The 13,750-nt window shown below is 43.9% G+C and overlaps 1 protein-coding gene across 1 annotated transcript in view; it reads left to right on the top strand.

Annotated features, from left to right (window-relative positions):
- LOC119396963 (plexin-B) overlaps nucleotides 1–13,750 on the top strand; it is a 203,955-nt gene that overhangs the window by 143,152 nt on the left and 47,053 nt on the right. Inside the window, exons 15-17 of the mRNA XM_049417291.1 lie at nucleotides 1,191–1,275; nucleotides 1,932–2,104; nucleotides 11,341–11,486. Of these exons, the coding sequence (XP_049273248.1) occupies nucleotides 1,191–1,275; nucleotides 1,932–2,104; nucleotides 11,341–11,486 (404 nt within the window). The remainder of the gene's footprint in view (nucleotides 1–1,190; nucleotides 1,276–1,931; nucleotides 2,105–11,340; nucleotides 11,487–13,750) is intronic.

Below are 13,750 nucleotides of genomic sequence, written 5' to 3'. Positions count from 1 at the left end.
AATGGAGAAATTCCCAAAGCTGCGTGCGTATAAAAATTATCGCAGTATTGGGGAAGGTGGTAGCCTTAGTAATAGAATCGCGTTATTGCATACGGCGATCGCCAGAGGCTTGGTATAGCCCCGAGCAGTTGCCGATCATCCGGGAACCTTTGCTCCAGAACAGCTATGTGAATCGCGCTCAGTTATCTGCCACGAATTGTACCTTCTGTACTGCTGCACGCATTTAACCAGCTGGAACGGAAAGATGGCAGCGAATGAACCCACACAGAACCCGAGCGAAGCCGAACGGCTGCTCTTGTTTGCCGACAAGCCAGAGACGCGGACGTCAGCCGATCTTCCCTGCGAAGCAATAAATAGCGAGGGAGCAGGACAAGGGAAAAGATAAATGGCGAACTGACAAAAATCCTGGATATCGGGAAGAGTGACATCAGAGTCGACATTTACGTTTATCGCCGCATCGTGAGTTAGCTGGTAAGTTGGGGTCGGATGGTCATTGTGCTGTGCTTTACAAAGGTTTTAGTACAATCAGAGAGAGAGAGAGAGAGAAAAAAAAAAGGAATGGATATTAACCTGGTTGCATCTGGTTCTCTATCCTATCCGGCAAAGAAAATAGTGGGCGGGGAAAAATTAAGTATGAAGGAAAGAAAGAACATGCAGTGATGAGCGCGCACACATCACTACGTTCACCGTGCAATCCCAAACGGTCAGAGAATGGAGCAGTGCTGTTACGGTGGTCAAGGCCATGGTCCCAATATTTTGTTCTTCAATAAAGGCTTTACCTCTCAGTCCGTTTAAAGCGACACTTCGATGCCTATCGCATCGTTGTTAAAAAAAGAGAAGTATTCGAGGTTATCTTCCGTGGTCTCGTCACAAATACAAGCGCTGTACGAAGCACCGCCCGTAAAATGCGTGACGTGCAAATAGAGTAATCTATGACCATGTGGCGTTTTTTATGGAGTACTGATTTGACGACGCTGTCGCAAGCGAGTTTGCGTGCGATCGTCTTTCGATATCCATGGTGCCCTACAGCGTCAGCCTGAAGGTTAAAGTGTTATGTTTAATAAGTGGATAACAGCCACTTTGCGAGAGTAGCTGACGGCGATATATAAATTGACATTTTGTTACATTGCTTGCCGCCTTAGAAGAATATGTACCTTGACCTCCACGGTATAATGCTTCTTTTTGTCTAGTACACGTACCAGGCGGAGCAAGGTGAACTGCAAGCTTCCCTCACTGTACTGTGGAATGGCGATACTTTCATCGACAAGACGAACGGTACGCTTGAGCTCTATCAAGGGCCTTCTCTCCACAGTATAGCGGGAGCATGAACATTTCCATTTTGTATGTGCACGAAGCCAGTTATTTTCATACCGTTTGGATCGCTACCTTTCGTCGACTGCAGAGGGAAAATATTAAAGGACAGCGTCGTCTTCCTTAACTTCAGTATTGCCAGTCACAATGTGCCAGGCAATACCGATTTCATTGCTACGGGGAACGTAATTGTACTCAGTCAATTTTATATTTCGCGATCAAGTTCGGACAACAATGAGACAGCCAGAGAAATGTTATAGCAGATGCAAAAATAAGATAAATGAATATTCGAGGCTAATAATAAAAATAACTCACAGGGCCCCTTATGCATTTTACTAAGGTGGCATGAAGGCGAAAGCCAGCTTCATAATAATAATAATCATCATCATATCTTCTCTTAGTCGATTTTACTGATCCCCCTTAGCTACGTGGGTCACGTGATACTGTTGGTACCTGATGTGTTGCCACCGACGGCGGCCAGTGCCCTACGGTCACATTCCGCTTCTCTTGAGGATTTCATTCAAGGATATCGCCTTAATCGGAATGGAAGATCAGTGACGCGCAATGCAGCGTGTTGTACCGTTGTACATCGACGATTGGTCTTCCCCTGTTTTGCCCAGTGACGTTGTACAAGTGCCTGCTGCTGGGAAGCCATGGCGGCCGCCAGGACTGCTCGCTGTGCCTGACGCGCGACAAGCGATACCAGTGCTCCTGGTGCGGGGGGTCGTGCAACTACGGACCATCGTGCGTCGAGCCAGTCACCACCTCGTGTCCACCACCACGGATCGATTGGGTGAGCTGACGCTAAATGGTCTTGGAATACATATTGTTCATTACCAGCGAAGGTGATTTCTGGCACCCACAAAACGAGGATTTAAAGGCGAAGCACAGAGGTTGACCTGGCTGAGCCAGGTTGGCTACCCCGCACTGGGGAAAGGGGGCTCATAGATGAGGAATGTCTGCTTAGTACTAATACACTCATAGGCGTGCGCAGGGTTTCCCATCAGGGGGGGGGGGCAAAGGTTCGTCACAGCGCCCCCCCCCCCACCCTGCTAAGTCAATGTATGGGGCAGATTTTGCGCCCCCCCCTCTTAGGTGATTTTGGGGGCGGCCGCCTCCCCCTGCCACCCCCCACCCCCCCTGTTCGCACGCCTGTGAATACACTCACACAGCGTATCGTACAACGTCCGGTCAGTCACAGTAATCGCACATTGCTTCAGTCCTAATCTTTTCGCTCAAGACCTTACGTAATCAACCATAAAAACATCACCGAAGAAAGTGGGTGACAGGATCAAAACTGCGTATTAGTCAACACTTAATGACGTATGTGCTTCCGTGTGGTTCGTGGGGGGGGGGGGGGGGGTAGGGGGGAGTGGTGTTTACTGAACGTACTTATTCGCTGCCTGCGCTAGACAGTGGAAGTGCGCTTCTCCGAGTTGATAATTACAATGGGTGAAGCGGAGATCACTATTGCCTGTAATGCGAAATATAAACAGGAGAGATGACATGGGTTCACGAACTTTAAAACTGTTTAATTTTTTATAACAATGTAAATACAATATACCATTTCCAAAAAAAAAAAAAAATAGGAGACATGCCCATTACAAAGTTGCCGATATTCATTGAGATCTAAGAAAGTGCAGGACACATTTCTTTTTATAAATTTGTCATTATATGCCAAAAAGTTTTGCAAAGTCTAAAATGAATTCGTAAGAATCCGGATCTGTGAAATGTGACAGAGAAAGCTATAACTCAGATTAGTGGTTCTCAGCCATGGATATTTCGGGGACCCCTTGTGGACTGGTGGAAGTGCTAAGGGACCCCTGGAAGTGATTCACGGAGGAGGGGGTCAGAAATTACCACAACATGCACCGTGAAATAGGTGCCTTTTTTTTTCTCCATGGCAAAAAATGGTCAAACTAAACTGCCATGCCAAGTCGATCTCAACAGCTTCTAATAAGTTGTACTGTCTGCAGCCACATTAAACCTGTTTCTAGCTACGTTTGCTCTTCAAATATGCAAGCCTAGGAAATGTATGCTAACGTACGTATGTCGTAGAAAACTGCAACAAAAGCTTTACAGCCATCTCATGGAAAAGGGGAAACATAAGTGAGCTCTGCCGCAATGCAAAAACTTTATGCAGTGAAGCATGCCAAAGATCAGAAGGGGCCGCTGTCACGGGACATACCTAGTGTGCCTCCAAAAAAGGCGTTTTTTTTTTTTCGAAGATGGGTTTCGCGGATCATCAAAAAGCGCTTCGCGAACCCCGTGGGATCCGCGGACCCCCAGTTGAGAACCACTGCTTTAGATTGTTATATGTTTACGTGATTTTCGCGGTTTTCTCTTCACATATTATTGATGCATTTTACAGCGGTACGCAATACATCACTTTGGTCCACTTTGCGTATCTAAGCATGGAAATTCGATATATATATAATTTATATTTTTTTTGCGCTGATCCGAAATGCTTTTCGCTTCATATTATTATTTTTAAAATATTAAAAAATGTAGAAGTATTTACTGGTGTAATAAAAATATCTTCCATACATTCACTGCATTATAACTATTTCTATAAATTTTAGAAACAACATCCGATTTGATCCGAATTTCATTTCCCGCCATCAAATTTCTGAGTTCCTTTGTACTAACCTATGAGGTCCTTATTTAACTATAACTTTATCATTTAACTGGATGGGTGCTAAACTAAACCATTTATTGCGTTTTCGTAACATAAATTTTACTTTGCACGTATTTGTTTATTATCTTTTTGACAGCGTCCTAAAAGAATTCGGCAGACCCCCACGCGTTGTGGGAATAGGTTTCATGCGAAGCAGTCAGCGAGTACTGATGTGCTGTATTTTATGGCTATGATCCAAGCGTTACGAGCTGGATCGACGTGTCTTTGTAAGTTTAGTAGCTCTGTGTGCACATCGTAGGCTTACCAGGCAAGTCGACAGCACTAGCGTCTAAAGGGTAACTTATGGTGCGACGTTACGTCAGCCCTCACGTTAGAGTAGATATGTCAGTATTATCGAAACTAAATGCACATTCTGGTGCAATCATGCGAATATCATGCGTAACATTCGTTAATGCATTCCTCCGGGGTCGCGCAATGCTTCAATATTGCCGGCTGATTCATAGGATACAAATGTAATGTTTATTAAACTGCCGGCGTGGCTCTGTGCTAGAATACCCGAATGTCATGCAGAATGCTTGGGTTCGATTCTTGCTGCGATCCTAATTTTTATTCTTTCGATTCGTCGGGTCAATACCGCCGATGTCTGTTCCTCTTAACGCCCTCGCATTTAAATCACCAATGCCTGTTCTCGCCGTTCCTGGGTAGATATAAACTGTCAATCACCTATGGCGCATACCCGTACACCGTGGCCTATGGTAAACGGGTATGTGCCACACGTGTCCGGAGGAAAGGGTTTGACGACGTACGCAACAGGATTTTCACGTTATTCATGTCATGACCCGACAGTCATATTCGTGAATCTCTTTTACCCTCCTGTACGAGTTTTGGTCTACACCAAGTTATGGAGGCGATCATGAGAGCACACAGACAGACAGACAGACAGACAGACAGACAGACAGACAGACAGACAGACAGACAGACAGACAGACAGACAGATAGATAGACAGATAGATAGATAGACAGACAGATAGACTAGATAGATAGATAGATAGATAGATAGATAATAGATAGATAGATAGATAGATAGATAGATAGATAGATAGATAGATAGATAGATAGATAGATAGATAGATAGATAGATAGATAGATAGATAGATAGATAGATAGATAGATAGATAGATAGATAGATAGATAGATAGATAGATAGATAGATAGATAGATAGATAGATAGATAGATAGATAGATAGATAGATAGATAGATAGATAGATAGATAGATAGATAGATAGATAGATAGATAGATAGATAGATAGATAGATAGATAGATAGATAGATAGAAAGAAAGAAAGAAAGAAAGAAAGAAACGCTCAAAGTTAAAAAAACGCTTACCTTCCGCACAAATCTCCGTTCGAACTGAGCGACAACGGCACAAGAAGAATTATAGGAGCATTATTCACGACGTGGCAGCGATTGACATCGAGCGCGCGGATCCCTAATTGCGCCACTGTTCGCTCGTGCACCATGCGGCTAATGAAATTAACGGAACCCGTGACACGCGTCACATCTTCTCGTTGAAGACAAAGCTCTCTTCACAAGTTTGTCTCGCGGTGTAATTTACTTATCCTATTTGTCGGTGTTCCTTTACAGCGAGCGTTTTGTTTCGATGTCTATCTGCGGGAAAACAGCCCGTTTCGGAGCAAACCTCCGGCTAATGATAAATAGTAATAGCTCTAATCGTAGCTAGTTCTCTCGTCTTTTATTTCAAGTATCTTCATTTGCTGGTCGCTATAATTTTACTGAAGATAAACAATGTCATATTGCGAATATAAAGTACATATCTTGGTTTAAAGGGGGGTGCTGGGCGTGCATATTTTTCATGTGACTGTAAAATATATGAGCTCGCTGTGATGGCTGCAGTCAGACATTGCCTCTACGAATTAATTAAGCAACAGTGCTGTCAATATTACACCTTTTTTTTTGCCTTTAATAAATGTTCCATCTCGAATAGTTGATCAGCTAGAGAAAGGTAATCGAAAGACCCTTCGAGTACTACGTGGCCGTCGGCGTAAGCAATCGCCGCAATTGCCGAAACCAAACACAAGCTGAGTAGGGCGCCTTACAACACATAGATATCATCTGTGTGGCCCTCGACGGCAGGGAGCTTTCCGAGCGATAAAGCCCTCATGGCACCAGCCCTCGTGAGGTTGTGAGTGTGTTGCAACGCTTATGGCGGACATTAAAATAGATACCTTAAGGGACAGCGCCCATCTTAAATCTCCTTACAGTTCTTACGAAGCTTGGTGAACACACTATCGCAGACAAAGCTATGTAGGTTATCTTGCCGCCCAAGCAAGATGGCGGCTGAGCAGAATGCTTAGAACTCAATCGTCGGGAAGGTCGTGTGCTTTCAGGAAGACGTAGACAGGCTTTCTTGCATGCTCAATATAAGTTACGCTGAGTTTTTGCGTAAGTTGAACACGAAATAAGATTTGAAAATAATGTTTTTATTTGCTTTCTGTAGCTTTCTCTTGTCGACGCGAGATGGCGTAACGTTGCACAGACGTCATCGATACAGGTTCGTTCATTTGCTGAGGCTGTTTTCTAAGTTTCAAGCGTCGACTGGCTACGATGCTGGCTAGAACTGAAACGCACCCTGTAATATTAATAAAAGTTGTTAGGGTTTAACGTCCCAAAACCACGATAGTATTATGAGAGACGCCTTAGTGGAGGAATCCGCAAATTTCGACCACCTGGCGTTCTTTAACGTGCACCTAAACCTAGGTACACGGGCCTCAAACAATTTCGCCTCCGTCAAAAATGCGGCCGCCGCGGCCGGGATTTGATCCCGCTACCTGCGGGTCAGCAGTCGAGCACCATAAGCACTAGACCACCGTGGCGGGTGAAAACACACCCTGGAAATGTCGAAGAGGACGTAATTTATGATCGAGAACGCGGCCTTCCTTTGGTGCTCGTTCTTTTCAGAGGAACGTTTAGTTGGAAGGCATCTTCGATTTCCCACTTCAAACATAGGTTAAACGCAGGAATATTTTTGTCGGGCGACAACTGGACCACTGTGAATGGAAGCTCTTAGATTTGAAAGAGAGAAAGTTAAAATACAAGGTAAGTCAATACTTTGACTCAGGGTCCCAGCTTTTTTGCATTAATTAAAAAAAAAATGGTTGAAGTCAAGGCACACACTTCAGCAAAACGTTCACAAATTTGTATCTTGACACTAGAAGCAGATAAAAGTTTTGTAAAAAAAAGAACACACCTTGTAAAACATCTAAATCAGACAGATGCATTTTTTATACAATATAAGGAGATCCTGGAGCACAAATAAGGCGCTCGTTACTCCCTGGTTCCTGAGAAAGTGGAAGGTACAGCATACTGTGTGCATAGTTTGATATAAGTACAACCAGGCCGCTCAAAATGTGTGGTGCCTACAGCGTACAGGTCTGGTGTCACATGCAAGTTAAACATCTTTAGGACATTGCAAAAGAATAAGAACTACTGATAAAAAGTCGCAGTCTCGCCGCAAGGGCGATGCAGTGAATACCATAGCAACACAGTGTAATTTTATACGAAGCAAGGATTCTTATGGATTCGATCTTGCGAAACTCTAAAATAATTCACAGCATATCCACGGGTGAATGATGAAGAGCTTGGGCAAAGCTCCTGAAGCAATCATGGTTACACCGTGATTCAGTGGTTCAGTGGTTTCGCCCAGCAGTAATCAAAGCGATAGCCCAGTACATCATCAAAGACGTGACAAACACTGTATATATTTATACAATAAATTTTATTAATCGTAAGTGGTAGCTAGACGTGGCTTCCGTTCCCCCTTCATCATAACTGCTTTATGGTCGGTGAAGTGATGGATAGGTGATGGATCGTAGTAAAATGTTTGCAAAGACGAAGTAGTGGTCAGTTCGCAAAGGTGGCTTCCGTTCCCCTTTCATTATAACGGCTTTATGGTCGGTGAAGTAATGGATCGGTGATGGATCGTAGTGGGATGTTTGCAAAGACGAAGTAGTGAACAGTTTGCAAAGGATCGGTGATGGGAGATACTGTTCGGGAGATACTGCCGGTTACGCCTTACGCCGGACGCCTTACGCCGGACGCGTGACAAGGTTAGACTAAGAGGAGCTTCGCCCTTAAAACGCTGCCGCTGGGAGCGAAGTGGTTTCCGTGTTTTCTGTCGCATCAGTGCGAAGTAAGCAGCGAGATCACAGCAGGTACAAGGCTAGCAGCTGTATACTGACGTCTGCCAAGATTTAGCACGCGCGACCGCGCCCTTTTGGTTTAAGTTCGCAGTTGGTTCGCGGTTGATAATCGCCGAGCAATGTACATAGTCTTGAGGCATGTGGACCGATGCAACAGTTTGGAACGCGCACTGCCTACATGACGTCTATTTTTATTATATCTGACAATGAGACGTAACCGGTTCCATTACGATTGATTATGTTTGCTTAAGCGTTTAAAGCAGTGAATGGCTAACATGCAGCCAAAAATCTTAATATTGCGCGCAGCCGCTGACGCTTGTCTCGCTAGATGTGGTCGCTTACCTAAACGATAACCGGTATAAAGCGTCCTATCAAAAAATCGCAGTACCTTAATATATAGAACTGGTCGTTTCATCTTTCACTAATCATCAGCTTACGTGATAAAGGGCCGCTGACAGATTGCGACATGCAGCATTGCGTGGTCACGTCGCTGGACTTGCATTTCATCATGCCAAAAAGTACAAGCATGCAAATCAAACACAAAATTCACAAATCTAGTATTCCATGGTAACGGCTGCCGATTGGCAAACTCGTGTCACATCATATATGAATTTCACGACAGTGTACGCTGCTAATGAGGATTTCGAAAAGCTATTAAACCATTTTGAAGTACCGAGGAGAAAAGAAGCTTTCCGCCCGAGCGCAGTCACATGTGCAAATTGTTGTCCACGGCCTAATTAGTAATCGGGCTCTCGGTGTCGCAGTCCAACGATGTACCGTCCCGACATGTACGGGGCACATCGTGTGCGCGCTTTACTTCAGTGTCAATGCGCGTTTCGCCATTCGTGGCTTAAAAGGTCAGCACTCGTACACCACGTGTGGAACCGATGGGCAATGTAAAGATGATACATTCCGACGTCGATGGCAGTGATCGTATTCACGTCGTTATAATCTGGAAGGGCCACGTGTGTCAGAAATATTATCGCGCAAAATTAAAATGAAGGAATACGTTCAAAAACAGTGCTGCGGTTTTAAATTTTAGAGCATAATTTCGTTTTTCGTGTACACGCTGCACCTTGGAACTAGCCATGCAGAGCTGTTCCAGTGAACGCATACATGCATGCAGTATGGTGTCGTTAGCATTTTACAGCTTTCGAACAGCAGCACTTGAAATCCACTAAACTACCGCTGTCTATTTCGTCGCTTCTTAACGTACATCGGTACAGGCCATGCTCTCTAAATATTTCTTCCGATTGTACAAGTCAGCATTTCTGATCATCCGTCCGGCCGAGTAGACAATGACGCGTCGAGGCGGGCTTCGTATGAGCCAATGAAAGACGAAAGGAATGGCGATAACATGGCGATAATAACTTTTCTGACAACGAGGTATAAATTGCTATTGCGGTTAGTTTGGTTATATATAGATTTAATGATTGGATTTATATATTTATAGATTTATTTATAGATTCGATTAAATATTTATAGATTAATGATTTAACGTTTTATCAGATAGCGCCGCAGACACAGAGTAGATGGCGCAACGGCATCGCTCCGACCTTTATTTGACAGCTTGGAAATAGTGACATGCAGAACCTCACCAAAAGACCGGTTTACACGGATGGAAACAGCAAGCGAATACAACGTAAAAAACTGAGCTGATAATAGTTACCGTTTGGCTGACGTGCGCATTTGCATGTTTCGCTCGTTAACTTGCGCTATTCACCAATCCACTCCTGTCGCAGCTCTGCGGCTTCGTTTATCTCGTCAGCGCTGTTCACCTAATCGTCCACCCCGCCTTTTTTTTTTTTCTTCCGGAAGCAGTTCTGCTCGTTCTTTCTCATTGTTTATACTTAGAGCAGCAAGCTGCAGCCGCCCCGACGGCTGGCTGAAACTCATTTGAGCACCCGCAGCTATCTAATCGGGTCATCGTAAAAACGTATGTCGACGACTTTCCGGGAGACGTGTTTTGACGACGCGTCCCGCAGATCCAAACGCCGCCAACTTGGGGAAAGTGCACTTCCTTTTATCCTGCACTTTTTTCCTGCTTTAATGTCCTCGTGTTATTCCCGTTTTTTTTAAAGACAGGTTGCACGCTTTCCGTATATCACGCTGTCACGCACGCTGGCTTTCGCTGTTTACCGAGTGTCGTTCGACCGGCGCGACCTTGGTGGGCTTTTAGTGCTCAGATGAATAGATTAAGTTGTTTTCGCTATACGACGGGGTCACATTGTCAAACAGTGTAACCGCTCTTTGGCTGAGGTAAAAAGAGCTACGAAACTTTCTAGCGGAAGTCGTTTGAACATGCGAAACAACCGCGCAGAAAACGTACATGGCATTCATAACTTACGTAGACATTTCCCCTTTAGTCATACGCTGCGTTGTGTTTGTAGGTACGCTTAAGAAAGGTCGGGAGAATAAAGCGTTTAAATATTGTTGATTTAATATGGCGTTTCATGCCTCGCATGTAGCGATTAACGCTACATTTCTAGAACCTGCCGCAAATATAATCGAAAATACCAGTGAACTTTTGAAAGACCATTAACGTGCAGTCTATGCAGGTGTCAGAAACATGCTGACAAACTTGTAATGACCACAGCACGGTATACGCATCCTTTCGCGTGTCAGTCTGCATATGAAACTATTTAGTTGCTGCTGCCGTTGAAACTTCCGAGTCATCTGCCGTTTTGCTATCTCAATATTCTTCTTCGCTCACTCACATAGCAGAGTAGCCAATCAGACGCAGGCTTCCTTGACCGTCCACTAATGTTCTCCGCCTTTATATTCCTATCACTTAGTTCAGGCGCTACGTTGTTTTATAAGACTGTGTGGGCGTTTAGAATGAAATTAATCAAATCGGAAGATAATCCAAGTAGGCTCATACAATTTATTGAGATGTCGGACGGAATATTGTAAGCTTCAGAGGCTCGCTTCTTTTGAACGCCTTCGCTAAGAGAAGCTTATTTTTCGCCTGCACCATGACCAGTGACGGCTCACTGTTCTTCACTTATAACCTGTTTTAGTGATATACGCCTGTGAAAAGGAAGCCGAACACCACTAACCGATATTAAGCAGTTATTATCGTACGCAGTATTTCTAACATCTGTCACTGAACATTTCGTGATCATATTGTGCTCAACGAACTATTTCCCTATTGGTCGTCTCTCGCACAGATACACCCTCTGAACGGACCCGTGGAAGGCGGTACTTTGGTCACCATCGAAGGCAGCAACCTCGGCACGAGCGAGGAGGAAATAAGAGACAAGATCCTCGTTGGTGGCCTGCCTTGTGTGCCTGTGGAGTACAACGTGTCAGTCAGGCAAGTACCACAAATGTAGCGCAATCCCAGCGGCTCTAAGTCGTTCGCTTAGCACGTGACATAAAGTACAGTGATCGGCAAACTTCAAGTGTCCTTTCTAAGAAGCATAAAATTAAATAAAAACCACGCTCAGCACCACGGGATGTCAATCTCTTTCTGTAATGTGCACGTATGAAAGGTTGAATGCGTAGATAAGCTATTCGAGGAACAACGATTTTACATCATTTATAAATTGTATCACGGCAACGGAGAGGCAAACGAGCGGATCAGATTCAAAGACGCTATAGTCTACGTTATCGCCACGAAAATATTTGGCACGCACAAACCCACGCGTGCACTGAGCAGATTCATAACAAGTTCACTGAAAACCTGTAATTAAGAATTAAAACAATTTATAGGTTCCCACCAGAAATAGATAAACAGTTGACTCTACTGTTTCTGTGAAATCGTTTAAAATTAAGATACAAGATAGATTAGTTTATAACGCACAATCTTTGATACAAATGAGGCCCCGGAATTGCTTAACACTTCAGCTAGTTTTTGAAAGTTACTTAAACTTTAAGTGAGCGCATTACTACTGTACCTTAAATATGACCCACTCACTTGAAATAACGTGGTTCTTCAAAAACGTTAGCATACCGGTATAATTTGTGTATAAAGAATGAGCGATGACATTCAAAGAAAAGTGCATGATCATAACTTGTAAATAATTATGTCCCACTTTCCCGCCTGTCCTTCTCTTATTAAATAAGGCGCTGACGCGGTAGTCGTCTGGCTACCAGAAGTAGCGCTCGTGATAAGACTAAATTTATTGTGTTCCGTTACTGCGTGCCTTATTACACGCTTGAAAACCCATGGCCTCGGAAGGCATTGTCTTAATACATGGCTCAAGGCTGGTGACTTGCTACGGCCCTTTTTTTTCAATTAGCGCCAGAAACGAAAAGTATAGTCTTCCTCAGTGAAGGCGCGTGAGAACAAAGACGCTCAAGAGAGTCTTAAAAATGCCAAGAACATTACAGAAGTGTGCCAAATAGAAATAAGCAGAATAAAAAAAGCGAAGTTTCAGAAACACTGGGCTCTTTAATGGAAGCGCATAAGACTCACTCAGGAAGCCCGCTTCCTTATCTGCGCAATTTTCTCTAAATGGCTGGGCTCTATTTATAAAATAGAGGACGTAGCAAGCTCAGGAAGGAAAGAAAGAAGGTAGTGAGAGAAAAAAGAGCTGCTACTCAAGGAAAGAAAATTACAGAAGGTCACGAAAGTTCGGAAAGTAGCAGTGTTACTCCTTTGATTTTTATTCACTTATTTTTTGCGTGTTTGTTTACTTGTCCTATTAGAATTAAGGGTTCCCCTATGGGTGTCATAGAGCATCGATCGGTCATCAACGCCCCTGAGATGCCCTAAGGGCAGAAACACTTTCGTTAAGAGCCATGATTTATTTATTTCTTTATAATTATTGAAGTAACTATCTTTCTTCGTGTTGTTATTAAAGACGATCTCTCTCATTAATCAATGCATCAAGAGGGTCTATCGAGCTAATGGGTATACATTGTGTGAAAGCACTCTTTTTAGAGAGAATTTGTGCAAGAGTAGCGCTAGCTTTTAGGCTCCTTTGTTTGACTTTCCTGTTTCTCAAAGGTTATCAATGGTGCGCTCATTGGCATGACCGTAGAATGCGTGTGCCCTGTATGGCATTAACGTAATGCAGTTTTGCATAGCTTAAAGCCGAACCTTGTCGCGAAACTTTCACTTGTCTGAAAAATTATCAGAACTTTAACTCTGGAAGCTGTCCGCACATCATTTGCATACACACAACTTCTGTGATTAACCGAGGTACGTTTGGACACATGAGTGCGAGTACACAACTTTCCTTTTAGAAGAAGTAGTTCACGAAAGAGCAAAGAAAGTGAAATGTGGTGAAGAGTTCTCAAAGCGGTGCACACACTTGCCGCGCAGAAAATTGAGCTCACAAGGACGTCAAAACGTAATGTGGTCAGAGGGGGGAAAAAAGTGCGATATTTTACATTTCATTGGGATGCTACCAAGGCTTACGATTAATAAACACCCTTGCAACGCACAGCTAAACACAAGAATAATACAGACAGAACCCCGGTATGACTGTAATTCTGCCCTCGTATATCACGTTCGAAAGCCTGCTGTAGAAATTTTTCGCGAAAGTTATTTATCCACACCCTTGCTAGACCTTTACGAGACATTATGGTCTCGCATGTTCCCGCAGGGTCTCGCGGGCGGGATCGTCAAGA

The sequence above is a fragment of the Rhipicephalus sanguineus genome, chromosome 6 (genome assembly GCF_013339695.2).
Source record: "Rhipicephalus sanguineus isolate Rsan-2018 chromosome 6, BIME_Rsan_1.4, whole genome shotgun sequence".
Taxonomy (NCBI): Eukaryota; Metazoa; Arthropoda; class Arachnida; order Ixodida; family Ixodidae; genus Rhipicephalus; species Rhipicephalus sanguineus.
The sequence above is the reverse complement of the archived record's forward strand: the minus strand, read 5'-3'. Positions and strand labels throughout refer to the sequence as shown.